This window comes from Euwallacea fornicatus, chromosome 25 (assembly GCF_040115645.1).
Source record: "Euwallacea fornicatus isolate EFF26 chromosome 25, ASM4011564v1, whole genome shotgun sequence".
NCBI lineage: Eukaryota > Metazoa > Arthropoda > Insecta > Coleoptera > Curculionidae > Euwallacea > Euwallacea fornicatus.
Window position 1 is genome coordinate 746247 of NC_089565.1, and position 13329 is coordinate 759575.

General features: G+C 35.0%; 1 protein-coding gene across 1 annotated transcript in view; it reads right to left on the reverse strand.

Annotated features, from left to right (window-relative positions):
• LOC136346947 (b(0,+)-type amino acid transporter 1-like) overlaps positions 1–13329 on the reverse strand; it is a 43091-nt gene that overhangs the window by 20679 nt on the left and 9083 nt on the right. The window contains exons 2-5 of the mRNA XM_066296527.1: positions 3917–4177; positions 3622–3723; positions 2203–2445; positions 840–965 (exon numbers count right to left, since the gene is read on the reverse strand). Coding sequence (XP_066152624.1) covers positions 840–965; positions 2203–2445; positions 3622–3723; positions 3917–4177 — 732 coding nt within the window. The remainder of the gene's footprint in view (positions 1–839; positions 966–2202; positions 2446–3621; positions 3724–3916; positions 4178–13329) is intronic.

Sequence of the window (13329 nt, forward strand, 5' to 3'; positions counted from 1 at the left end):
ATTTTATAATTATAATAAATTTATAACAAAAATATTTTTATCCCGAAAAAGATACACCTTACTCTTATCAATATGTCTGATAAATTACGAATAAACTGTACTTTTTTATAACAATACTAGAAAAATACATAAATTGATATTTAACTGAACTAAAAGTTTTAAGATTCAGGTTTTCGGGAGAACTCTTCTTTTCACATCGAACTCAATAATACCATTAATTATAATAATGAATGCCTTTCAAACTAAATACCTATATTAGGTTCTTCAACGACGTTTTATTCATAATTTATTAGAAATATCGATTGAAATAAGGTTAGTTCAAGTTTAGTTGTTCAGTTTTTTCGATCTTCACTTCCATTAGTTTAGACTTTTTTGCAGCAAAATAGGGAATGAAAATTAATTTGGCAACCATGTGAAAGTTGAAAAACTGGAATTAGACTATGGTTGTATAATAAAAATCAATTAAAACCCATTTTAATATTAAAAAGTTATCTTCCCCTCGCCAAAACTTCAATGTGGGCGTGAAACAGTTTGGGTAATGTAATCAAAATTAATGTTTGAACTTCTAACTTTAACGTTTCGCATAACTATAAGCAAGGGAAATAGGAAATTTTTATATGTAATACGTTTATACGTAATTACATTATTATAACATCCCATTTAAACCCTATTAGTAATGACAGATTGTGTTTTTCTTTGAGATCACTCTGTATGTATACAAGGGAAGGCGGTAGATAACTGTACAAAAATCTCATAAAAACATGACATTTTTTGCTTACTTTTATTAATTTTAACCTGTAACTGGGACCAAAATTAAAGGCAATAGATTATATGCTTACCATCCAGAATTTTGTAGAGACCTCCTAATATCACTATGAGCACTGCCACTAACTTAGCAGCCGTAAATACATTTTGCACACTCGTTGCTAAGTTGACACTGTAGCAATTGACATACAATATCACCACTGGAAATTATGAAACTCGTATTAAACTAAACAATCAAATTGACGTTAAAGCAACAAACTTATCGTAAATATATTTTTTTAAGTTCCAATAACTGAGTTTTAGAAGAAAGGAAAATCCGGAAATAAGTTAAGGACAATAGGGGAAAACCCGACTTATTTATATTTATAAAAGGCATGGAATATTTAACGTAGATTATCCTGTGTGGCTCCAAATTGACCCCCCCGGGTGCAGTTCAGTTTTTTGGTTAATTTTGTTTATTCTTGTTTTTTACCAAATAATGTTTGTGAGCCCAAAATTAAAAGCAAACTGATTTCCCGACAACAATTAAGTTTTTTCATAGTTTATGTGTTATTTCACTGAGTTTTTATAGCATTTTTTACTGCATTTATACTCGTTTTTCTCAAAAACGAATTGATAGATTTTGAATCTCAAGACGCTATTGAATGTAGTTTTCAAAAACTTTTAATTTCAAGTGTCACTTGTCTCATCTTTCAATTTTAGAAAATCGACCATTTTGTACTACAAATGACCTAAACAAAATAAAAAAAATAATAAAAAAACAAACGTCTAAAAAATAGTTCTTTTGTTTCAGTCGATGCTGCATTTTGAATTTTTTTTTAATTGTAATTTGTTAAAATGTTAACATAGAGGGAGTGGGGGGGGGGGGGGGGGGGGGAGTAGAATTTAGATCCGCACGATGTAGCCTTGGATACGTAGAGACTGTGTCATATAAAGGGTGGTAATAAAAAAAAACCCGAAGCAGACATTAAAATACAGGAATCATTTCTGAGATGAAGTCATTTCTTGATCTGACGACAATGAGATGTTTTTGTAGAAACAAAACAAATGGTTTAATCAACGCCATACTGCCTAGCGCAAAATTTTTTCAATGATCGCTCATTATGCGGAGGGTCAGATGGAAGAAGTTGTCATAAATCGAATGGGTCACGACCATCCAATTAGTACATGAAAAATTACAAGTAAATTGAGTATTACACATGTAATTGCGTGACACATTTTCCAAACTCAACAACGGGGGCAGGCTCTATTACCTAAACACGCTCTTCGCTGATTAGAGGAAAATTTTGAAAATGGAACAATTAACAAGGGCACGGATGATAATATTGTGACTGAGATTATGCAACTGTGTAGCAATAAACCCATATGGATACTTTTCTAATTAATTATGTTTATACCAGCCAACTGATAAAAACTAAAATGTTCCTGTATACACACCCATGGCAAGCAAAGCTACCATCTTGACTACAATCTCAGGAGGTTCACATTCGGTCACAAATGCTTCTACTGCATACTTCCCGAAACTCAGACAAATGATGGCCATTTGAGACGGCTTCAATACCAGGGTACTCGCCCAGGAGAAGAGAAAGGCTGGTGGAGCACCGAAAGCGTCCATAAAATAAGCATATTCCGCCCCGGATGAAGTGTTCATCGTTCCAAGTTCAGCATAGGACAGGGCTCCTAAAAACAGGGGAAAGCGACGTTGGGATGTCCCAGGATGCAAAAAAAATTAATTTGATGTACAGGGGGTTCCTGATATAACTGTACAACGTTGGACCTAAAATTCCTGAATCAAAAATCAGGCGTTCTATCTGAACTTACTTAAATCCAGTGTTGCTTCGTTTTGCCGCTGCTGGGTGCTAAAGTTCTCAAATTAATATAGTTTTTTTTTTAATAATTGCTAAGTTCTTTCATTGATTTTCACTAATTTTGAAATCAAGAATTACCACATAAATTGACATGATTTGACATACGCAGAATATTTTGTTAATACGTGGAAATATTTAATATAGCGCATGATCCTTAAGTGAAAGCTTCGGTTTTTATTGCTCCCCTGTAGGAATGATTCTTTTCTCCTCCATTAGGTGGATTTATTTTCAAACTTTTTATCTCTCGTAAAATTTTCTGTAGACATACAGTTTCCCTACAAAAAAATTATTTACGATACGATACAGATACCTTGCAATTCATCATTGTGCTTCAGTTGGAATTAAAATATGAAAAAACTTTAGTTTTAAAAAACTATTAACTTAGTTTAGTTATTTTTTTAAATTAAATCTCATGACAAATATTTAAAATTTTAATCCTCTTCTTGAATACATAAATAAATTCGATTAAAAAAATCAATTTGTACTTTGATCATTGCATCGGTCTTTTTTTAAGCAGTTTTCACAACAACGACAAGTTGCAAGATATCGTAAATAATTTGTTTACAGAGAAACTGTATGTTCGGAGAAAATTTTGAAAAAAAAGTTTCAAAATAAAGTCAGCTAGAGGAAGAGAAAAAATTAAAATCATTCGTACAGAGGGTAACAAAATATAGGTTTTAACACGCAAATTACGCGCCATTTTTAACATTTTTTCGCATTAAAAAAGATCCTGTTTACGCCTAAACGCGCATATTCATGTAGTAACTCTTAGTTCTACAATTAGTAAAAATGTATAAAAGCGTTTAGCGATTATTAAAAAAAAAACGATATTAATTTGTGAAATTTAGCGCTCTATATCGGCACAACGAAGCTAAATTGAACATAGGTAAACTTGCCTAGAACATTCATTATTTTGTCAAGGAATTTGATGTCAAGCGGTGCACAGACATTTCAGGAACACCTTGTATAATTTTGGAGCAACACTCACCAAGAAGCGACAACACCCCACATAACAGCCATATTACGAAACTCATGCCAATCGAGCCCGTTCGTTCCAATAAGCCCGAAGGCGAAACGAAAATCCCAGATCCTGAAAAAAATTACGTGACAAATAGATTCACTTGAAGGACTAAAATTAAAACTACCAACATTCCAGACTTACTAGACGCGCAAATTGGACTACAATCGAATCCATCAAGAGCATAAATCTACAGATACGTAGCAGGTACATGAAAAGTACAACGGTAAGTTCCTAAAGAAAATGAATTCAATAGTTGACCTACCAATCATAGTTCCGACAATTAAAGCCACCCCACTGACGAGTCCCACCCGTCTCTTGAGGTGAATAGGGTCATTCTCAGTTGGGCGGTATCTCTCCAGCTGGTCGGGCTCAATAGGGGGATCCACGAGTCCGTGATTGTAGAAACCGCGGTTTTGCTCGACTCTGAAGCCGTTTCCCGCGTTGCCATTGAGGGCAGATCCTCGGCTACCTCGCCACTGAACACCGCCTTCTTTAAGTAAGTTGGGGTGTGAGTTATTGTTTCCTAAAAAAGAATCCTTCTATCAATAATATTTTTGGCAGAAAAACTGCGCATGTCCGAAAAAATTGTCACTATTGCCCAAGGCTCACGTGAAAACCCCAGAATCTTAAAAACTGTGAAATTTGGTATTCTGAAAATCTTCACGTAATCATACAGAAACCGATGCATCCTAAAAGAGCGACTGTTTGGTGGGGGTTTTGAAATAGGGGTATTATTGGTCCACCCTTCTTTGAAGATACCGTAAGTGGAGTGCGCTACAGAGACACGATAACCGATTTTTTTGTGACCGCAATTAACCGATTTGAAGTTAAATGAGGTTTGGTAACAGCAGGATGATGCAACGTGTCACGCAAGCAGAGAAACAATCGATCTTTCTCATACCAAATTCGGTAACCGTGTCATAGGTAGATGTGGAGACATTAATCGGCCAGAGCGCAGCTGCGATTTGACCCCACTGGACTCATTTTTGTGGGAATACGTTAATGTCCGGTGTTACAATGACGATCCCCAAACAATTAGTGCACTTAGAGAAAACATTAATCGAGTTTTTTGTAAAATAGAACCGCAAATTAGTAAAAATGTAGGGCGAAGTTGAGTGAAAAAAATGGGCTACTCTTAAGCCACCTGCGGTCGTTGTTTAATTGAAATCATTTTCCATAAATAATTGAAAGGTTTATTGCTATAAATAAAACAATAAAAAATTCAACCATATGTATTTATATATATTGCTATATTGTTGAATAATTTAAAATCATCATTGTTATATCCAGAGGAGTATACGGACGTAATATTGGCATTCTAAGGAGGCGGGATGAATGAATGGAAACCATGAAATGCTAAGGCTACATAATATTGAGCGGATATGACCCATGAGGTCTAAATAGATGGTCACCTTTCAACATATTCACAAATTGTTGATGGGTTGGAGAATGCACGAGAAGCCATTCCATAAGAAATATAATAAATAATTTATACGAGGTGAATTGATAAGACAATCGAATAAAGGATTACACTATTGGTTTGATGTAAACAGCTTTTCCGAAATAAAGACGTATTTTGGAGCTTCTGGCATAAGCCATTCCTGTTGATTAGAATAATTTCAAAATTTTAGATCCCAAAAAGCTTCCGTCATCACACGTGTCGTCGATTGGCCTATCTTGGCGATTGACTATGTACAGTGGTGGCCATAAGTATGGAATATTTTTTGAAACTTAATTAGCTAAAGGAGCTTTACTTTTTTTCATTAATTCCGGTATATTTAAATTGGGATAGGTCAAACAATCAAAAGGGCATCGCAAAGACATTTAATGTGAGCCAGGGGTGTGTATCGAAAATTTTGAGGAAGTTTAGGGTATTCAACGCCGTAAAAGACCATCCGAAAACAGGACGTCCCAGAAAAACAACAGCCCATACAGACCAACGTAGTAAAATTATATCCTCCAAAGATCCCGAAAAATCATCGCGCTTAATAAAGGAAGAAATTACAACTGATAGTGGTATTGAAATTAGTGATCGTACTGTGAGGCGTTGTCTATGTGATACTGGAGTGTTTGGACGATTGGCAGTGAAGAAACCATCAATTTCCAAAAAAAACCGGAAGGCCAGAATTAAGTTTGCACGCTCACATCTGTTTTGGACACCCGAAAAATGGAATACCTTTCGTTTTCAGTGACGAAACCAAAATCAAACTGTTTCATTCGGATGGAAAAACTTATGTTCGGCGACCAATAGGGAAGAGATTTGATCCCAAGTACCAAAAGCCCACTGTTAAACATGGCGGTCAGAGTTTAATGGTGTGGGGATCTTTTTCGAGATCTGGAGTTTAGTCAAAATTGATGGAATAATGGATCGGTTTTTATACAAAAGTATCCTAGAGCAGCATATGCTTCCATTTGCCGAGGAAGAAATGCCACTTGTATGGCGGTTCCGACAGGATAATGATCCTAAACATTCTTCGCGGTTGATTAAAAATTGGTTTATTGAAAAGCAGATAGATGTTATGGAATGGCCTTCACAATCTCCTGATTTAAATCCTATCGAACATCTGTGGGACCATTTGAAACGAAAAATTAGACAAAGACACGTGTCAAATACTGAAGAATCGTGGAGGATCGTACAAAAAGAATGGAAAATCATTTCTTCCTCAACGTGCCAGAATCTAATTGATTCAACGCAGCGTCGATGTCAGGCTGTCCTAGATGCTAAGGGGTATGCCACAAAATATTGAGTTTACTTACGATGGCAGGCTCCATACCATGATATAAAAAATATTCCATACCTTTGTCCAAGTGTAATTTTTCATTTTCATTTTTCTAAAAAGTTTTTCAATTAGAAATCTTAATTTTATGTTATAATTATAGGAAATTAAATAAAGTCTTTCAAGCATTTGTGCAATTTTTGTTTAATAATTTTTAATAAATATTTTATCAAATTAAAATAATGTTCCATACTTGTGGCTACCACTGTATATCTGTTGACTTGTCGTAAACGTTCCTAACAGGTAAACTATTCTCTTAATTAGCCAGTAGCCCAAAAAAACTGCATTTTCCATTGGAAAGTATTCAGGATTTGCTTAAAAGAATGCTCTCTGTAATACATATGTAAAGACCTTGTGAAAATGGACAGCATATGCTGACATTGGTAAAAGCACTGACACGAGCTCCGGGTGAATCGACAAAATATTTAGTTTGAAGAAGATCGTGTTTTGAAATTTCCCACACATTATTTCAATATCTACTTAATTAGGATTAAAATGGAAAAATACAGTATATTATGTTCCAAGGTTGTGAAATGTATCATTATGGCCCGGACGTCAAGTTTAAATCAGAAGCACAAAAAACCAACCTGACATGCATCACATTATCAACAATTTTTTCATTTGACCTTAATTTCCTTTTCCAAATAAGGAAAAAAGTATATGATATACCACAGTTGTAAACTAAATCATTATGACACGAGCTCGCGGCGTAAATCCTGAAAGGCGCAACACAACTACATTACAATTGCTGTGCATGTATGATTTTTTCCATTACTAAGTTCCATAAAACTGCAATCAACTTGTCTGAATTAAGGATAAATTAAATGGAAAATGAAAAAAAGATAACGTGTCCTCAATCATAACATCAACTAATGGTGGAGTTTAATTTGACATTCGTTTCCATGGAAACAATAGTAACACAACAATGGAGAAAATGAGAATAATGAGGTAGACTTTGTCATTAGCTCGTTAGGTAAACGATAAGCCAGATACATATCAATATTAACTTGTTTTAGAAAAAAGGAGTAAAACCGTACTTCACAGTCATTCAACGCACCCAATAGTGTTTTGAAACTGTTAATGGAAAAAAAATTAACTTATTAGCGCAACGCTGTTGTTTTGTTGGTTACAAGGTGCCGTAGAAAATAAATTTTGTATTCAATTAACACATATCTGATAATTTTAGCTCCTTAACAATTTCCATCATTTTGTGAAATATCTTGAGCAAAGAACGATGCATTATAATGCACTTTACAACCATGGTGTGTAATCAACTTTTTCTCCTACTTGAAAATCGAAATAAACATCAAATGCAAATATCGTTGTTGATGTGATTCGTTTTTTATGTCTCCGATATAATTCACTCTAAATTTAGATTAATTTTATTCTAATTTAATAAAAGTCAATAGTGGAAAATTTGTGTATGTACAGTGGGGGACAAAAGATTAGAAACTTTTTAATTTTTCAATTAGTTGAAACAAGTGGCGAGTTATTGTGATACCTTTGATGTACAATGGTAACCTTTCAGAAGGTTGATTGTTTGATATGCTTAATTATTAAATTTAATATGTAAAGAAATAATTAGGAGAATATTTTATTTTTGGAATGGACGAAAGTTTAGAAACTTCTATTTACAAAATGATTCTGTTTTGAAAAAAAGTAAAAATTAATATTTTGTTCCATACCCTTTTCCATTAATTATTGCTTGACATCTTCTGGGCATCGAATCTACGAGTTTGGCACACATTTCTTCAGAAATGTTCTTCCCCTCGTCCATTATGGCATCAAGAAGTTCAGATCTATTTCGAATATTTTTCAATCGAATACGACGATTTAGTATTTCCCGCAAGTGCTCAATAGGCTTTAAATCTGGTGATTGTGATGGCCAGTCGATTAAATCCACTTTCTTTGTTAATAACCAATTTTTGACAAGCTTCGAAGTATGCTTGGGGCCATCATCTTGTTGGAATCTCCAACGAAGAGGCATTTAATATTCCGTAAAAAGCAACATTTGATTCTCCAAGATGTCCCGATATTGGAATTTTCCATTCTTCCTTTGACCTCGATAATTGATCGAGTACCAGACCGACTAAAGCACCTCCAGACCGTAACACTGCCACCTCCATGTTTCACCGTCGGTACTTGGTACTTTATGTTGTATCTTTTGCCTTTTGGTCGTCTTAGGTAGTGTCTCTCATCTGATCCAAATATTTGAAATTGACTTTCATCACTCCAAAGGACAGTGCGCCATTTTTCACAAGTCCACTCCACGTGATCCCGAGCAAAACGAAGACGAGCCTCGATGTTCTTCTTTGATAGAAGGGGTTGCTCTACAGCAACCCTTCCAAATAAACCAACAGCACATAGTCGACGTCTTACATGGATCTTTTTCTGAATTTTTTTAAATGACTTTATCAACAGCAGCGAAAGTTTGTCGTGATCGCTCTGTACTTTTCACAGTTACAAGAGTTTTATTACCACTACGATAAACAGATATAATCTTTGAGATGGCACTTTTGCAAATTTTGACACTTTTTGAAATATGAATTTGTTTTTCACCACTTTCACATAATCGAACAATTTTTCGTTTCAAATCCCGAGATATGCATGTAGCTTTACCCATATTTATAGTGCAATAATAATTCGCTCACAACTTGTGCAAAACTTTGCAATACATGAAGATAAACAAAAAGTTTCTAAACTTTTGTCCGAACAAAAAATTGTTTTTGCCTGTTAAACAAATTAAGGAACGATAAACAAACAAATAGAAGATTTCTGTTCGTCATTAACAAAAATTTTATGCATACGAGGGATCCTTGAAAAGATATACTTGAATGAACAAAAAAAAAAAAAAACTTTTAAACTTATGTTCCCTACTGTATATACCGCGGTTCTGAAATGGTTATATTCCTAAAGCCATGTCAGTTATGGTTTTACGGCAGCCTCGTAACCATATTGTCCGAGGTAATCGTCCGTCTATTTGCCGACCATGCAAGTTCGCAATACAATATGGGATATCGATTATCCTACAGCGATAATAGTAGAACATGTTGAATATGCTTCAATTTCAAGAAACTAATGTTTCGATTGTTGCTTAGTTTAGATACAGTTTATTTCCAAAGAAGTAACAAAAGAGAAAATTGCACGTGGCTAAGTTTATTGAATTTATCGATATCGCTACATTTTGTGTGTAGCGAACGAAAACTGTAACAAAACATAAAATAAAACATTAAATCATCTTTTCAATTCGCACATTGAACTTGATCGCTATTATACAGGGTGTCCCAGATCAAAGTGCAAATATTTTAACCATGGTTTCTACTAATGAAATTAACAAACACTTGTTCAAAAGTCTGCCGTTTAAGTTCAAGGGCTCTTTGAGTATGGGGCCCCATTTTGATAAAATAATTTATGTAGGAAAAGCCCTTCAAACGGATTGTTATGAAATTTGGTGTGCAAACGTTTTTCGATCGTAGCAATTCACAAATAAAATTATGCCAATATCAACCAATGCCATAACATAGATATAAGGGCCGGACTATGAGTAAAGGGGCCGTTTTTATTCAACGTTAAATATTTCGATCAAGTGATTACATTACTTGATTATACCTTTCATTTAGAAACTTGTTTGCCTCTTGGAGATTTTTCTCAGAATGCATTGTTTTCTCGTAATGGCAATTCCAAATTTTAGGCGTTTTTATTGCAGGAATTTGTTGTTATTAAATAGGCCATGGCTCGAATAGCCACATCATTCTCCCTGTTAAAAAAATCATTCTGATTGTCATTTTCTGGCATATTGTATTCAACTAGCAGTAGGTATTAGTCGTTGTTAATGCCATTATTGCCGTATTTAATTATAAAATAACACAAAAATTAATTTTCATTTGTTTTATGACGGCTCTTCCGTTTAGCAATCCCGAGTATGCTGACATTCACTTGACTTATGGTGAGTGCAGACAAAATGCTCATAGAGCTAGAGTTCTCTACCCTCAGCGATTGGAATGGAATAATGTTTACAAATGTTCACATTAGAATGAGGGAATTTGGTAGTTTCGCTCCTCAACGAGGAGGCAATCATTATATTAAGCATTATGGGGTAGATGATGAACAAGAAATAATCAATTACTTTGAGGATAATAAAATTAGTAGTTTCAGAAATGCTGAGCATGACTTAATGATCCCAAAAAGTAGTATTCAAAGAGTGTTACGTCAAGAAAAGTACCACCCTTATCATGTAAAGAAAGTTCGGGAACTTATGGTCACTTCGAACAATTTTTACAGTGTACAATTTCATTCTTCATTGTTATTTTGTTTCAAATAATTCAATAAATAACTTTAGGCAGACGCGGTCTAATCCGAGGAAGATAAGAATTGCTTTAAAATAACTATTAGGTCGTGTAGTATGAAATGAGTAGAATTGAATTGAAACTTTAGTCATTTCTTTTTCATATGAAATGTTTTTATTGTCAATCTAAATATGCACCACCATTATCAATACACTTCTGCCATTCAACGGGAAGTTCATTGATTCCCCTGCTGTAAAAGCCTGCAGGCCGGGAGTGGATAAACTCGTGGAAGGCAGCTTTGACAGCCTCGTCGGAGTTGAATGTTTTCCCTACCAAGAAGTTATCCAAATTTTGAAAGAAGTGGTAATCAGTGGGTGCTAAGTCGGGTGAATACGGTGGATGACGAAGAGTTTCCAACTCCTGTAGCTTGGCCAAGGTGACTTGTGCGGTGTGTGGCCGAGCGTTGTCGTGCATGAATAGCGGTGCGCTTCGATTGACTAATCTTGGCTGCTCAACCGTCAGTTGCCTCATCATTTCGGTCAGTTGTCGGCAGTAGACATCAGCCGTAATCGATTCACCAGGTTTCACGAAGCTGTGATGGATGACACCTGCGTTGGACCACCAAACGCTTCTTTTGATGAAGATTTTTTTCGCACAATATTTTGGTGGTTCATCTTGATCCAACCACTGCGATGAACGTCTGGTATTGTCATGTAGGATCCATTTCTTATCACAAGTAACAATCCGATTCAAAAATGGATCGTTATTATACCGGCACAACAAAGAGACACAAGCTTCGAGACGTCGTTCTTTCTGTATGTCCCTCAACTCATGCGGTACCCACTTGTCCAGCTTTTTCACCTCACCAATTTCAGCCAAATGAGTCAATATTGTTTTTTTGGTTACACTGAATATTAATGAAAATTCGAACGCACTTTGACGTGGATTCGCTTCCACCACGGCTTTCAGATGATCGTTATCCACTTGAGTTTCAGGTCGTCCACGTGGTTCATTTGTTAGGTCAAAATTGCCAGAACGAAATTTCATGAACCAACGAGAAACTGTTTGCTGTGAAGTGACTTCAATACCAAACACATAATTAATATTGCGAGCCGTCCAAGCTGTTGTGGTTCCACGGTGGAACTCATATTTCATTAACGCACGAATTTCACTATTTTGCATGGCTGCACAAAAATTTTTATAAAAATAAAAGTTTTCAATAATTTTTAACACTTTAAACTCTGATCAAAAGAAGGAGAATGTGCTTTTTCCACATAAAAAAGTCAAGTCCAAATATATAGGGTGAGTTGGGAGGATCGTGCCAAACTTCAGGAGCGTGTTGTACATGAAAAATAAATGTAAAAAAAACTCAAATGTTGTTATCCGATTTTCGTTTGTTTACAAGTTATAGCGTAAATAAAATTAAAACATAAAATTAAAAAAACTTATAAATTTCATAAGAAATTCCATAAATGAACGTTTGGATATCATAGTAAATGTTCAAAAATATTGCCATTAACTTCTAAACATTTTCGGCTTCGTCTATGAAGAGCATTCGTTGCGCTCCTGATTGTTTCATGTCTTTCTTCAATAGCAGCTGCAGCATTTCTAATGCGTTGAATTAGTGCATCTTGAGTGTCCACTTTTACTCTGTACACTTCAGTTTTAAACCAACCCCACAAACAATAATCTAGTGGTGTGAGGTCTGGAGACCTTGGAGGCCAACTAATAGGGCCACCACGACCAATCCAACGTCCAGGAAAGGTACGTTTATGGTAAATAGAATCCTAGTTAAAAAATTTTATTTACCCTATAACTTGTAAACAAACGAAAATCGGATAACAACATTTGAGTTTTTTTACGTTTATTTTTCATGTACAACACGCTCCTGAAGTTTGGCATGATCCTCCCGACTCACCCTGTAGATTTAGAGTGAAGTTATTCGCAGTTGAATGTGGCATTTCGAGAATCTACTCATTTCATACTACACGACCTAATACTATGAGAAAACGACGCATTTTGCGAAAAATCTCCAAGAGACAAAAAAGTTTAAGAATGAAAGAGATAATCAAGTAACGTAATCACTTGATCGAAATATTTAACGGTTAAATAAATACGGGCCTGTAAACTCATAGTCCGGCCCTTATATCTATGTTATGGCATTGGTTGGTATTAGCATGATTTTATTTGTGAATTGCTACGATCGAAAAATTTTTGTACACCAAATATCATAACAATCCGTTTGAAGGGCTTTTCCTACATAAATTATTTTATCCAAATGGGGCCCCATATTTAAAGAGCCCTTAAACTTAAACGACGGACTTTTTGAGAAAACGAAAAAATACGTCTTTGTTAATTTCATTAGTAGAAACCATAGTTGAAATATTTGTACTTCGATCCGAGACACCCTGTACAAGGTAGTGATGAAAAACTGATAAAAAATTAGCACAAACGCTACCTTTTTCATCTAGGAAAATACAGAGTTTTATTCCAACTTTAAAATAAAACGGAAACTGGCATGACCCACTAACGTGAAGGAACTTTTATGCAAAAACATAATTTGAAGTTATTATTCGTTTCAACGTGTTTACTGCTGCTTTATAAATTAGGTT